The following is a 16,763-nucleotide window of genomic DNA, read 5'->3' as shown; positions in this document are numbered from 1 at the left end:
CACTCCAGACGTACTGTGTGGCAACATGCCTGTGGCTATCACCCATGGCCATGTTTGACTGGGTCATGGACAATTGTGTGTGATGGGCATCGTGTACCCATTCCTGTGGTGGCCCATGTGATATACACCCATACAAGTCGGAGGTGTCACAATCCAGAGGGCTATGCAGACAACAGTGTGGATGTTTGCTATGTCGGGCATAGGTCATGTCATGGTGTGACAGTATTGCAGACAGAACACCATGGGCGTGGGACATGTCATGTGCCATGTCACAACGTGTGCACACAATTCAGGGGCATAAGTCACATTGGTAACACCTGTGTGCTGGCCAGATCACAGCTCATTATGTGGTACTGTGTGCGTACCACAAATGGTGTTCCAATGCATACTACATATGCATCCATTGTAGAACACCTCCACCATTGTATGCATAGCTGACTGCACATATCACACTGACAGGTACTGTGGTTTCATGCCGGTGTATACTAACAGTTGTATCTACTGTACATGGGTGGCGTGTGTGTCTGGTGGTGCAACGTGTATACCGTGACTGGAACAGAACCCAGGTGTGCATGTTATACCTGGCCACATGGCGAATATCTATACACTGTAACATGCCTGTTACTAACAACAGTCTCACCTGCGATGGACCCATGGCTGTGCGACACACCAGAGGTACCTGTATAGGGGCGACACAACAGTATAAACATTATCCATGACTGTAGCCACAGTAAGCACTGAGCATGTCACATCATGTACCTGTGTGATAGCATGTGGTATGCACATGTCTGCAAACACAACGTAGCATACTGTAGTATGCGGCTTGTGTGCCCATATACCTGGCATGTGTTGGTACATTACATGGTGTACTGTGACACCCACACCTACGGCAGATATCATACACATATGCAAGACTGACTTACCAGGCAGCTCCAGGCTCGTTGGTTGGGAGACACCCACCTCCACGATGGTAGCTAGTGTTTCTGCATGATGTTCCCTGGGTGACCCCAGACTGGCCAGTAGCTCCTCCGTGTGTGTGAGTGGGGGCTGGGTTGGTGGCCCACCACCTGTTCCACCTTGTTCTCTGGCGATTGTGGTGGCACGCTGTTTCACATGCCGTATTAGGTCTGTGCAGTGTCGGCGTATCTGCTGGTAGGTGCAGTTGTTGCCACCCACGTCGTTCACCCTCCTGCGCATATCCTGCCACAGGTCATCCCGCTGCTGCGCTTGCTGTGGAACATGGCTGAATAGCAGGTCATAGTTGTCATGGAGCAACGGTATGATTACGTCATCCTCCTGGCGGCTGAAGGCTGGAAGCCGTGAACGAGGCATTATCTGTAAGACATAATGATGGTGACAGGTCACATTTACACTGATGTACTGGCATACCGCTGGACATACATTGCTATGACATGTACGACATCTGCACAGTAATCTCTGCGATGCATCATGGCACTGACACAGCTGACGTGTTGCTGTCACACCGTTAGGCAGCGGGTATCATATCATATCTGTGTGTCAACTCATCACACTGTACACACACCATGTTGATGGTAACCTGCTGTGGACATGTGTACCTGCCTGCACCTGTGTTCATACCAGTTGGCACGTGTCCCGATGTGCACAGTTCTACTGTTCACCTGGATGCTGTGTATATGTCGCTAGGCATCACAGACGCAGCCATTATGGACATCAGCGGTGGCACTGCACACATACACGTGGACACCTGTACAAGCATGTGTTGTGCCATGTACATCTACACAGCACTGTACAGGTGTTGGACAACCTGCCACGGCTCGCCTGTATTGCACATGTGATACACATGGGACATTGTGTAATCATATGACATTAGCAGGGATGGTCATACATAGCATGTGCGCACGCATGTTGTACACACCAACACACAGCACCTGTGACACCACAAGGTGCATCAGTGCCACATTACTGCTCTGGACAGTTGATAGTGCAAGTGCCATTTGGCCATCGCACCATGTATGACTGTGATGGCACTTGCAGCCTTGCTGGACAGGGCTGCATGGTATGGCAGGGTATGTCACATACATGGCACAGGGATGTGTCCCACCTGGGGGATACTGGTATTGGGAGGGTGGCTGTCCATTCCATATGTCATTGCTATGTGTATATGGACATTACGCATGTCTATCATCATGGTGTGGACAATGGCCTTCTGCAAGGTAGGCAGCATGCTGCTTGGTAGGGGTGTGTATGGTGCATGCTGGTATCGCACATCCATGCATACACATTACCCCTGACAGGTGCTATGTGCTGTGATATTGTTCAACACAGTGCTGTATGTGCCCGCACAATGATATCCCATGCACATAGATGGTACCCTGGCCTGACATGGGTACCACATATGTCTACATCCAGTGCCTGCTGCCACCGCCATGTCAGCGGGTGCACCACACAGCACCATCCCTCCCACAGGGACCGTGGTGTTGGGCACAGCATAGGTATCCATTTATGGGGACAGGGATGTTCACATAGCGGGGCACTGATGGTATCATCCATCGGACCATACACGTATGACGCACACCTCACACACCCAGCCCATTCAGTATGTTGTTCGCAACACTGTCACAGCTATACTGCTAGGCCAGGGACATTCCCAGCCGTACATACACAGATGCATGAAAATCTGTCTGTGGCATGGGCTACAATGACGGTGGGGTTCAACACATACCGTGTTTGACTGTGGCTGGCGCAGATGTTCTGTGCACGTGTCTACAATGTAACCCTGTTCTACTGTAGCCAGCGGTGATGTGCTGTGCACATGTCAATGCTGCACATTGTGTTGGTGTCTGTCTGTCAACAGGCCAGTGGTGGAACATGCAAGGGTATTAGTGATCGAATATGCATGCCGCCCTGTACAGCTGTACTGCTAACATCTCAGGTGCTAATGTGTCATGGACATGCACACCTTACCCGGACAGGTGGTAGTGGGTTGCCACCTGTACCCATCACCTCTTGTGGGTTGCTATTATCCAACACCCTATTTGTATTGTATGTTCAGGCTATGCACCTGTGTGGGACATGTGGGCATGCAATGCGCTACTGCGTACCTTTGCACCCATTGCACAACATGTCACACAGGTACACTGGCAGCCATACACTTCACAGCTTGATGATGGTACAACAGGTGTTGTACACACGTAACACATATCCTGTGGGACATGGTCATATGTACAGGCATGTCCAACAGTCACGTACCACTGCTACCCCTATATGACGGATATGCAGTACATGTGGCGGTACAGCAACTGTCACATGTACTCGTGCAATGCCCCCCTACCAACATGGAGTGGTACTGCCTGTGGGGGATGTGCGTCTGCATCCATGCTGTGCCCATAGCTGACAGTTGTACATCGATACATGCAACATACCTCATTTGGTGTTCTCACAGGTGCATGTTCAACATGGCTCCACATTGTTTGTGTCTGTCACACAGTCATTGTTGTACATGGTTTACATGCCAGCCATGGCTTGCTATATGTGATTCCATGTACTTCATTGGGATACCATCATTATACATTAGAATGGCGTATTCCAGCCATCACATAGCCTTCCTAGATGACACTGTTAGCCAGCCAGTAGTAGGTGTTCCGCCATCTGCACATTAGTCACACAGTACGAGGGCGGCTGATACCCATTCTGGGGACAGGGTGCTGACAGCTGTGGATGGGAGTGATGCTGTCGACAACCATAACTACACCTGATGGTCACATCTGGATGGGTAACATTCACAACACACACCTACCTTCACGTAGTAACACATCATCTACAACAATGGACATTCCTGCCAGAACAATGTGTGCAGTATGTCTGTATGACCACTGTAGGCACCACTGGTGGCCCCCAGCATGGCAGCCAACAGCACCGGTGTATATCCCGCAGAACCATGGGTTACACCATTCACAACACACCTGTCTCGGATGACCCTGTTGTGGATCACAGTGCAGTTCCACACATCATGTTACACTAGGCATCATGCACTGATATGTTGCGGACGTGTGAACAGCTGTGCAACTCAACATATGCACACATGACACATCACCTGGTACAATATATCTCTCATACAACGTGTTATTGTGACCGCCCTGTGATGGCATTACACAGGCTACGTGTACTGGGACATGTGATGGCTCACCGGTGTCATCACCCTCTGGGTGTGTGTCTAGCCAAGTGTACAGTAGGCAGTGGTCTAAACACAGGGACACTGTACATTGACCTACTGTGTCACTGCAACTGTTGCCTATGCTCATACTGTAATTATACAGGCATGTGGTATCTGACCACTATGACAGTCCTGGTCGACCACACTGCTGTGGCACACATGACCTGCAGCCATCTGTCTGGGGTGTGGAGCACACATGTACATCTTCACATGCTATACTGCCTCTGTGGTGGTGACACATAACTGTCTCCGGCAGGGCTGTAACAGGCAGGCATGGCATGGGGTCATGTGGGACAATGCTTGCATCTTCCACTGTGCTGCACACAAGCAAGGCACACACACTATTGCACCACTCACATTTATCTGCAGTGACTGGGACCTGCCTCCATGCTCTGTGCAGCACGCCTGCGAGTATGGATTGTACACTGATTGTACCTCCCAGGCACATACCTGGACTGCAACACCCACAGGTGAGGGGATCCCACATCACACAGTGTTTTGCACACATCCTGGATAGTTGCCGAACACAATGCATCATAGGTGCTCAATGTGCAGATACCCGTGTTTGTGACCGCTAGACACATTGTAACACGCAACAGAGTTGACATTGTACACCGCAGGTTACATGCTGTCTGTGTTGTTATACTGTACATTGGGCCTCAGACAGCTGATACTGCCATGTGCTGACAGCAACCCACACTTCCCTAGCATAGACACCCATGTACCTACACATGCTTGAGGCGTGCACTCCACCCAGCTGGCTGACACATTACACAACACATACCATACCTACACTACCCTCAGCATGCACAATACCTCCATGTGTCTGGTGTGTTGCACCTGGGGTTATCCCCCCTTTGGTGGATGAACACATATGCTTCACGGCCCTGCTAGCCACACCCTGGAAACACACCCATCGCAGCATACACGGAACATGTGTACTACAGCCAGTACTACTGACGTCTGCTGACAGCAGTTGTTAATGGCATGACACCCCGGCAGATAGACAGTGTACATACATATGCTGACACATACCACAGTGCGCTTCCGTAGCATGTACACGATGGTAGGGACCATGCTATTCCACACAGAGACATGGCGGTACTGACCTTTTCACAGACGCCACGGTGGTGGTCATGTTCCATGCACATTTGATGTATGAGCACATGTGCAGGCTGTTGCACGGTGGTGTATATTCACATGTGTGGGGTGCATCACTTGTCAGCCATGGTGGGTCCTTGAGGTCCATCACATGCTCCAAGGCTAGCTACCTAAACATGACTGCCGCACATTGCAGTGTGGGGCCTCAGGCAGTGTGGTGGTATGTCTGTGTTGTTTGGCTACATCCACATTCAATGTCACATACAATAGTCACCCAGGCATTGCAGACCGAGATAATGTTGGCAACGTGCCAGGCGATGGTGTACTTACCAACAATACACACTCTCACTCACTACAGGGTCGCAATCCATACATGGACATCGTAGTGTCCCTGTGGACACATACATGGTACTGACATGCACATGTTATGTCCTGGGACACTGGCCCGATGTCACCTTCTGATGTCCCTAGCTGTTATGTCCCACCAACCTGTTTGGTATGTGTCTCCGTACCAGCCCACTATATTCACTGCTAGCCTTTTGTCGGACATTGTGTACTTTGACCGCCGCGCAGCCGCATCTCTCGCACTACCCATGGGTGGCACTGCATTGCACGTGTGGGACTGCAGTCATACACCCATGACTGGACCGTTCTGAATGGCACTGGGGCACATCCTCACAAACGTGCTTCACGCACACATTGATGGCCTCCATGCCTTTCCTGGCACCCTTGTTGGGCTTGTGTGTGCCACAGCATGCCACATACACATGCTGGCCACCTGTCTTACCGTTGCATGGGCGGTTGGGGTGGTACAGAGGCCAAAACATCAGACATTGTCCTCACATTGCCCTTCAGCACCATTCCACGTTCTGGTATTGGCAACGTACACATCCACCTGCACATCATACCCTGTGTCTCAGGATGTTAGGCTATATGACTCATGGACAGGACACACAGTGGTGCAAGCATATCATAGTACCTACTACATGTCAGGTACATATGGCATTACACAGTCCTCAGTCATGGGGCCACTCATGTTCACTATTTGCTTACATACACAACATGCTGTCACAGAGTACTGTCCATGCCTAGATATCCCACACCTACATACCTGGTGCCATTATTGCTCCACCAGTTCATACCGATACCGACCATACGGGTGTCAGTGTGGTGGATACATCATGTGGGTGTCATGGCATCAGGATGCATGACACATGGTGCATGCACATCACCTTTGCATAGCAACATTCACCCACTGACTATCACATGGATACTGGCCCCGTACATACATATCACATTGTACATGGTTGCTGTACACACATATGCCCCACACGGTCCTGTGGTTACCATATTCCACTGTGGCATGGATACACTTCTGCAGGGCCACACCTATCTGTGCTGTGTGTGATGCTGGTACATAGGTAGCCATTGTACCTGTGGCATACACACATCTACACACGGTCAAGGGTACAATACCACATTTATGGTGTACCTTCCACAACGGCTACAACTTTACATGGCACAGCATTGTCATGCCACGATGTGTACCAGGCTCGGACGGTTTACATATGCGGCTGACAGATGGAAAACACATCTGTACACATCTGCATACCACATAAGCAGGGGTGTCTTCTGCTCTGACACAGACCATGTCCTCTGCATTACTGATGCATATACTCCTCATACATGACAATTGCGGTGGGCAGTGTGAACGGACTGCTCATGGATATGTGCACACATGCCACACTGCATGGGCTGGGCTTCTGTGTTACTTCCGCAGACACAACACACACCATGCTGTGGAACATAGGTCCTGTGCACATCCCACAGGGACACACAGTGGCACTGTTCATGTGATACATCCCTTGCTGTTTGAGTGACACGTAGTCATGGTACCACCACAGCAGCGGTACTGTGTAGACATGCAGTTGACACCCGCCTCTGCTGTTCACAGGACACTACCATGTGGAGGTGAAACTACTGTGTACACTGCACATGTGTTTACACATGGACCTGCCAGACTTTATTGTTGCCCACGGTGCACCTGCTACAGATCCTTTGGGCATGGTTACTTGGTGTACCTTCCATTTCGGATGGCTATGATGCTACTACTCTGTCCCATACCTACAGGCCATATGTATCCTGTTATTGTACATACCAATAGGCGATACCTCCGTTATGCATGATATGCCTGTGATACTGTGTATAATGTCTGTCATATCCACCCTGACAGCTTTACATTACACATAGTTGACATAGTATCCCCTACTGCAAGTCATACGTGCACGTCGGCCGCACATTACGTATGACATCGACGGTATATGCCCATACACATGTGTGCTGTGACAGTATACATACATGTCCTATCCCCTGCTATGGCACTTCCTTGTTGGACATCCACTGCCAGCATCGGCGTGTGGTCTGGCATTGTTCTCTAATGCTCCCCTGTGGCAGCCCTTGTGGTGTCTCGGCTGTGTACATGATGTCCCACTGCTGTGCACACGGTGTCCACAGTCGTTGGTATGCTCAGCAGGATAGCACTACATAACCACCTTTCACCACTCTCTGCATTATGGACAAGTGTCATTACTTACAAACACCATTCCCATACAGTATAGCTTCGTCATACACATCATGCATTACACACCCGCACATATCGTGTGTTTTACATACCTTGTCAGTGTTTCGTTCCGTGTTTCGTTCCATGTATCGGTTTTCCTTTTTATTTCTCTTTTGGTTGTACACTGCTGGTTCGGTATGAGCATACGGTTTGAATATCCTGGGAGTCATCCTTATATCCATCGATACCTGCAACATGTGGGTTCATCCCACCAATTGCTGTTCCTCAGTGAGTAATTGTGTGCATATCACCTGTGCATCTACTCCATTCAGACATTACGCGTCATAACTGGGGTATGGTTGGATTCCTCACCTGGGCGTTGGCTATTTGCCCTACCTTCGTGGAGATGGTCTGTATTGTGTTATGTTATGTGTAACTGCAGCTGCTATGTGTGGCGACAGGTACATTTCGCAGTGGTGTTAGCCGTGGATTGTGTGTGTTGGGTATAGTATTTGGTTTGACATGTGGGTGTCCCTGTCCTGACGACGTCTGTTGATGGCGTTTTGCATTCGGATGTGTAACATGGCTGTTGTATTCCTTTAAACAACACATGCAAGTATGCATCCGCCTTTGATTGTGTTTCCCACGTGAGATGTTGCGGTTATGCAGATGTCATTGACTGCCTGTATATTTGTGCTGCTATTACGGTTTGTATCCCTTTAATATGTACGATGGGGGATATCGGAGGTTGTAGGTGACGGATACGGGTTGTGGGCCTTGCATCTCTACATACACAGTATGGTTGTCTGTGTGCTCCATCCCTGCCTGGAGAGTTGACAGTTAATTGTCTGTTGGTATGGGAGTGTAGGTTGTGTTGTTGTCATGTGGTGTTGGTATCACCTGCATCCCCCACAAGGTGGCCTTGTGGGATGTCCCCCATGGCGAATACCTGGTACAGCTGTGAGGTATGCCAGATATGGGAGTCGTGGTAGCTTCCAGGGCTGCCAGCACACACATCCATGATAATGCCCTGCGCATTGCATACGACCACGACCTGGCAATTGATGGAGGGAAATCCCTTGCGGTTTATGTAGCGTCTACCCTGCTCCCCAGGTGGTGACTTGATTTGTATGTGCGTACAGTCTATCGCACCCAGTACCTCCGGGTATTGTGAGACATGGTGGAAGTGGCGCATATTGCTAGCCAACTCCTCCTGAGATCTGGTGGAAGTATATATGCTCATTGGCATGTGGTAACATGGCATCCAGAAACTGGTGTAGTACCCTGGATGCTGATGCCTGTGAGATGCCCATTATATCCCCAGTTGGCCTTTGAAAGGTACCTGTGGCCAGTATTCGCAAGCTAACACATACCTTTGTGTCCACTGGGATGGGCTCCCCTCTGTTGTTTCTTGTTCTCAGGCGTGGCCAGCACAGCTCCACTATTTGCTGTAACGTGTCTCTATCCACCCTGTAATGCTCTACTATCTCCAGGTCTTGTAGCCCCTGGTAGGTTACCCTTGGTCTGAACACTCTCCTTCTCCTCTGAGGCCTACGGTAGTTGTCGGTACCCTCCTCCACAACACCGTCTGTCTCTAACACATGCTGATGGATCACGGCCACGGCAGCACCCAACATGTACATTTTAAAAGTTCCCCGTGTGTTTACACCTATGGTGCGGCATTTGGGAATACACGGCTGTGTGTTGTGTGCATTCACACTTTATACTATTGTGCTGTACACCCGGTGATGTCATAGGGTGTGTCTGTACAGCCGTATCTGGGGATTATCTTCCGTGTTTTACCATTGGCACTGCAACGCTGTTGCCTTTGGTGTTGCATTACTCTTGCCTGCAATGGATTACCTTTCGACCTTCCCTTACTATTTCTGCACGTTGCACCTACTATTTCTTGGCATGCATCCTGCAGAGCCCTGTCATGTGTAGTTTCTGGGACATGGCATATCGTGCGTTTTGTGTGCTGCCGCCATTGTGCTGCCTGTCTGCTTGGCTCTGCTGTGTTAGGTCTTCACTATTTGCAATCTGCTACCTCCCCTACTTTCTTTGCATTCATATGCCTCCCCTATCCCGTTTTGCAGGTTTCTGCATGCAGAGTTGTCAGCTGCCGATTGGCCTTCGTGGGTTGATTAGTGTTGATTGGTCATTATTACTCCAATTACACTTCTTCCACATTTCCTCATATTCTCAACATCACCTTCCTGTTTCCGATGTTATTTGCGGGGCGAGCGTCACATGACTGGGTTAAGGGAACGTAGTCATCCTCGTGCACATGCACCTCTGCGCGCATTGTGTGCTCTCAGCTCAATTATTTCCCCACACGCCGGTCCTGCAGCTGTGATGTGCAATGTACAGCCCAGGTTTGCTGAGCTCCAATGTGCTTCCTCCTACAGTGGCACACCCCTCTGCAGGTGACATGTATTCCCTCTGAGCCACTCCTCGGTGTATTACCGCTGCGCCGTTTGGTACAGCCTTACGCCGGCAAGGGTTTTGCGATTCAGTATTATCTGCCTCATTTGCATGGCATTGACTACTAATTCATAGTTACCACGCCGAACGCTGCCGCGAGTTCTTGGCAACCCTTGCACCATGGTTGTGGCTTTCCATGCATACCATGGTGTATTATGGCTGTGAAGCTGATGTGTATTACGCTGCTCTTTTATAACATTGTCATATTATTTCATTGTTTTGCACCTTCCACAAACATGTCCTGGGGTTCTGCTGTGAGTTTCTGTGGACATACCATTTATGTTATTATTTACATGTTGTGCATGTTTTCTTTTGACATTCTCTGTGTATTTCGCCATTGGCATATGGTAACAGTGTGATACCTGAGGCTGACAGCCTTCCGTTACTCCTATGTTATGTTTGGGAAAATGTAAACTGTTTTTTTTTTTTTGGTTTACATTGCCGTGGCCTTATGCTACGCCTGCTCCACTTCGTGGATCGCTATATGCCTTCATTTGCATGGTGCAACACCGCACATGGGGTGTTTAGCATACCTACGCCGGGGGCGGTGCAGATCCGGCGCACGCCGGTAGTGCACGTGGAATTGAATCGTACCTGAATCGCTCGGTGGCCATATTTGGCATTGTAACGCCTACGCTATGCGTGCGCCTGGCGCAAGGTTCATGAATCCCGGGGTATATCCATATTCATTTAAGTAAAACAAAATCTCTTACCAAATTATTTCATTTAACCTAAAGATAGTCAACAATATTTAAAAGCAGCCCAGAGTAATTTTCAAAACTTATGAAGAACTTTCACATTGGGAAAAATCTAAACAGGGTGTGGAGTCAGCAGCTTGCGAGGGATTTTATGTGTTGATGCCAAGGTGGACACTTTGGCAGTTCCTGTTCTTGTAGATTTATAATTTATACTTACAGAGTCATAACCTATTGTTTGCACAAGTAAAATGATCAAACATTTCTAGATGGAGGATGAATAGAACATGGTGACTTGTACATCATAATCCAATACAGAAGCAAAAAAATAAATAAAAATAAAAACATTACTTAATTGTGTCATCTGGCGTTTTCTATTAGTTTAATAGGTTGTACAATGAATGTAGTGAACAAAGAGTAAAACTGTGAGCATCTGGAAAATGTTATATTTTTAGTGAAACTGCTTAATGCTTACTGTTTTGAAATATTTTATTGAGTATAAACACATCATGTACATATATGAAAAAATAATCTGTGGCATATGGGATGTATAGCTTCTGTCCTTCTGAACTGGCTGACATATCCTCCTATGGAATCTTACATAGCCAAGCACTGAATTACACTGTAATAAAATCTTACTGTGTCTCACAAGATACTGCTATGACTTAATTGATTAGTTTAAATATACACCATATTTGTAAAGATAAACTAATTCAGTTCATTTTGTTCTGGCGTAGGAAACAGAGCACAACGACACAAACAGAATGAGTCTCCATTTTGATGGGGAACATTAAAAAGCAACAAGCTCTCATATGGCAAAACCAGATCTTAGGATGGAGACCCTTTACTTGACAGACAACATAAATGCTTCCACATGGTTAACAGTAAAGAAGGAAACAATCTCCATGAGTTCAACCTCCATCAGTCTATTTCTCCAGGTTTTCAAGATGTGATGACTTCTGCCTTGTTGGAGTACAACAGAGGTAATAAACTAGTGAATGAGGGCAGACAGAAAAGCATTGAGTCAATGGAGGGCACACCAACCAAGAGGTCAGAATCTACAGATTCCAAAAATGACTCCAAAGCTATCACTAATGGAGATAAACAACCACAGATATTAAAAGGTTCAGAGGACCTGAAAGAGGGAAGCAAAAAAGGTGAAGTGAAATCTCTAAGTAGCAGAGATGTACCTGAAGGGCTACTTAATGATACTCAGAAAGCAAGCACCACTGCAACCTGCCTTAAAGCAAAGGAGGAAAACAAGATTTCACACGAACCGAATACTAAGGAGCATCGGCATGCAGTTTCAGAGACACAAAGAAAAACTCCGCAATCACCGGAAACAAGATGTCTTTCCTGTGGCAAACTGAAAACGACCTCACTGCTTGATACTGCTACAAATACTGCAGGACTCACTAAGGAAATACATCAAGAGAATGTGAATCTTGAAAAGTCATATCTTGGTACTAAAATAAAATCTGACATTTCAGAAGCTGAGCAAGTACACTGCAACTGCCATGGACCAAAGGCATCAGGTGAAGATGTAATGATGCAGTTGAATCCAGACGTGCGAGATTTGGTAGAAGACAGCAAAATGTTTTCGGAACAGGGTAGAGATCCATACAATCATCATGAACAGCATTTAAGAAAAGAAAAGCTATCAAGCGAACCTGCAGTAGACTCTGGAGCTGCAGATTTGCATGATAATGTCAATAATACTGAAAAGGATAAAGAAACAATGGAGAATAGTGATGCAGCATGCTTTCCTGCTGAAGAAAAATCACATCTGACAGACACAAAGGATATCCCTCAAGGCCCTTGTCATGAAATACTGAAGGCAAAGCCTGGCTCAAAAGCAGTAAATCAGATCAATGGAAATGAGTTAGTTTCTCATCAGTGGGATAAAGACATTCAGCAGACACAAAGAAAACAGAAAATAATGGCGTCAGAAGTACCATTGTCAGGCCAAACAAAAAATAAGAATCCGGAAGAAAAAGATGTTTTAAAAAGAAATGACATCACAACTGAATCAGATGGGCAGAAAGAAAAAGTTAAAAGAGACACTAAAGTGACTTATAAATCAGTTGCCAGCAGTCCCATTGTGCCACTAGAAGGTTCCTCGTGCTTCAGCTTTGCTTTAGAAAAAGGTGCAGCCTCATTACAAAGCCCATTATTCAAACGTACAAGACAGGGGCAAGTGACTTACAGATCTGTAGCCAACAGTCCAATAGTACTTAAAGAAGGATCTGCAGCCTTTAGCTTTGCGTCTGAGCAAGAAGCCTCTTTGAGAAGTCCTACATATAAATTCAAAAGACAGGAAGGAGACATGCATCCTGGTGGCAAGGTAACTTACAGATCAGTGGCCAACAGTCCCATTGTACCTGCAGATGGATCTCTGGGCTTTAGCTTTTTTAAAGATCAAGGTGCGTCAGCCTTAGATAGTCCTCCACGTAAGACCAAGAAAAGCTATGTATCAGTAGCAGTTAGTCCTATTGTACCTTCTGAAGGATCAGAAGCCTTCCCCTTTGCTTCAGAACAACATGCTGCTTCCATAAAAAGTCCTACATGGAACCCAACAAGGCAGGATGGCTCAATGGTCAGTTATGTATCAGTTGCTGTTAGCCCTATAGTACCCCCAGAAGGATCTGTGGCATTTTATTATGCCTCTGTGAAGCAAGATATTGCAACACAAACTATAAATGACAGTATCAGCTGCCGATCTGTGGCAATTAGTCCTATACTTCCACCTGAAGGCACTGCTGCTTTTAGCTTTGCAACAGATCGAGATACTTCCTCCTTGAAAAGCCCCACATGGAATCCAGCTAGGCAGGAAAGTGATATCAGAAGTGGAAATAAATTAAGTTATGTGTCTGTGGCTGTCAGTCCTATAGTGTCTTCAGATGGGACTGTAGCTTTCAGCTTTGCATCTGGAAAACAAGATGAAGCAGTAAAACAAGATGCAGAAACACAAACATCAGTTGATCATGTGAACTTTGTGTCTGTGGCAGTCAGTCCCATAGTACTTACAGATGGTACTGCAGCCTTCAGATTTGCATCAGATCATGAGACCTCCACATTAAAAAGTCCTTCATATAAAGGACAGACTCAGAGTAACAAGGTCGATTATGTATCAGTTGCCCTTAGTCCCATAGTAATACAAGATGGATCAGAAACATTTGAGTTTGCATCTGAAGACGTATCCTCTTTAAAAAGCCCCACCATTCAGGTCACAAAGCCTGAAGAAGATACTCAAAGTGGCTCTAAGGTGATCGGTGTCTCAGTTGCAAGTAGTCCCATTGTATTCTCAGGGGGATCAGAAACCTTTGACTTTGCCTCAGAGAGTAAAGAATACTTGAAAAGTGCCACAGATGCAACAAGGCAAAAGCAAGATGCACCACTTGACAGCAAAGTGAATTTTGTTTCAGTGGCTAACAGTCCCATAGTGCCCCCAGAAGGGTATGAAACATTTGACTTTTCATCAAACCAGGTGGAATCACGTTTAACAAGTCCTACCATTAAGGTGACAAGACATAACAATTTTCAAAGTGGCAACAAGGTGACCTATGTATCAGTGGCTAACAGCCCTATAGTGCCACCAGGAGGGTATACAACTTTTGACTTTGCTTCAAGTCAAAAGGAATCAGTTGATAAAAGTTCCACAATTAAAAATGCAAGGCAGGATGGAAGTGTGGAAAACAGCATTGCAAAGAGTTATGTATCTGTAGCTGTAAGCCCAATGATACCCCCAGAAGGTTCTGAAGCTTTTAAATTTTCCTCACGGGAAGAATCATCCAACTTGACAAGTCCTAAAATCAAGGTTACAAGGCATGATGATGCTGAACATGTTACTTTGGTATCTGTAGCTGTCAGCCCTATAGTGCCTCCAGGAGGGTCTGACACATTTCAGTTTTCCTCAGATGAGGGAATGTCATCCTTAAAAAGTCCTATCTATAAAGTGTTTAGACATGGAGAAACAAAAAGTGATTCCAAAGTAACATGTGTTTCTGTGGCTAGCAGTCCCATAGTGCCACCAGGAATGTCAGATACCTTCAGCTTTGCTTCAGATTCAGAGACTGCCTCTCTATTAAGTCCGAAAATCAAGATCACAAGACATGATGATTCTGACGAAGGAAGCAAAATAAACTATGTTTCTATTGCTGTCAGTCCCATAGTGCCGCCAGATGAATCTGGAACATTTAAATTTGCCTCTGAGAGTCAAAAGGAACCCCAAAAACAAGATGCATCCACTCAGACCATAATCGATTTCAGTGTGAGCTCTATCTCGGTGGCTGTTAGTCCCATAATTCCTCCTGAAGGACAAGTGGCGTTCAACTTCCTCTCAGAAGCTGCAAAGCAAGAACTTCCCTCCTTAAACAGTTCAAGACTGACATATAAATGTGAAAAAAAGGACGTGGAGCTTCAGGTATCCATTCATGCAGAGACTAGATCTGTCGCAACAGATCCCATGACACCAATGGGAAAATCTTCACGATCATCATACCCTGAAGTCCGTGTAAAAGCAACAGTGGAAGAGCAACCTGAACCTGTACGTGAGGTAAGTTGGGATGAGAAAGGAATGACCTGGGAAGTCTATGGAGCATCCATGGAAGTGGAAGTCCTAGGATTGGCCATACAGAAGCACTTAGAAAAGCAAATTGAGGAACATGGCAAGCAGAAAGTGACAGTCCTTCCAAATCCCAGAACAAGTTCTATAAAAGGGGTTAAAGGGAAGGGTGAACGGAAAAGGCAACCCAATGTTTTCCGAGCATTTCTTCAAAATATGAGACGACCACAATGTTGTTCCAGGGGCAGTGCAGCCACTGAGTAAATTAAGTATGTCACTTATGGAAGAACAGTGAAGACAAGGTCTATGTATTTTCAGACATGCAAACTTCCTTGTCACTGCCATCTGTTCTTTTTTTTTCTATCACCAGACCAATTAAAAGTCAAAATGTTCCAGAAGTTTTTAAATACTGAAGTATCTATTTTAAAATTAAAATCCTGTAGTTTTGCTTATGTATTTGGAAATGAAAATAGAAAAAAAAAAAGAAATCTTAATTTGTTTTCCACCAGAAGAGAGTATTTGTTACTGGACGTAGCTTAAAATTGGAGACCACTCTAAAATTTGACTCATCCTACCTTCTTGCGTTGTCTACTTGAATTTGCCAATATGGTAAGCTGTAGGAAGAAATGCAAAACAGTGGTAACCTAATATCATCATTTCACCTACACTTGTTATGCTAGCTGCAGTTAAGTCCAATATAATAATTATAAGATAGCTGGAATTGCATTTTGAATGCAAAAGTTGGAGTCTTATAGTGTGTGTTGCCTTTGTCATTTATTAGTAATATGGCCTTTGCTTCCAGTTAAAGTTCATAATAAACAGAGGCCAAGCAGAGAGTATTGTAGACTAGACATCATTGAATGTATCTTTTCTGATACAGATGCTCTTTTCTCCTGATATATTTCTGTCCTTTCACATTTGTCTTCACGTCAGTAATTTTCAGGCATGAAAACAGAACTAGCAAAGCAGAGCAATGTCTAATACTACATAAGACTTCTTAGCTGTGCCAGTAATTACCTTTGCCCATCTCCTGGTTAGTAGGTGACAAGTACCTTACAGCAGCTTCTCCATATCTCTGGTCATGGCTGCAGACTCCTTTTGTATGCCAGGGAAAACAAAATGGTTAAAAAAGGTAAAGAGAGTTCTGGAAATCAAACATTTTAT

At 46.2% G+C, this 16,763-nt stretch overlaps 1 protein-coding gene across 1 annotated transcript in view; it reads left to right on the top strand.

The window, feature by feature from the left end:
- GPRIN1 (G protein regulated inducer of neurite outgrowth 1) overlaps positions 1-16,763 on the top strand; it is a 926,017-nt gene that overhangs the window by 908,272 nt on the left and 982 nt on the right. The window contains exon 7 of the mRNA XM_044069349.1: positions 11,773-16,763. This exon is cut by the window's right edge and continues 982 nt beyond it. Within this exon, the coding sequence (XP_043925284.1) occupies positions 11,910-15,863 (3,954 nt within the window). The 5' untranslated portion in view covers positions 11,773-11,909 and the 3' untranslated portion in view covers positions 15,864-16,763. The remainder of the gene's footprint in view (positions 1-11,772) is intronic.

The sequence above is a fragment of the Protopterus annectens genome, chromosome 4.part0, assembly GCF_019279795.1.
Source record: "Protopterus annectens isolate FY-2018-M chromosome 4.part0, PAN1.0, whole genome shotgun sequence".
Taxonomy (NCBI): Eukaryota; Metazoa; Chordata; order Ceratodontiformes; family Protopteridae; genus Protopterus; species Protopterus annectens.
The sequence above is the reverse complement of the archived record's forward strand: the minus strand, read 5'-3'. Positions and strand labels throughout refer to the sequence as shown.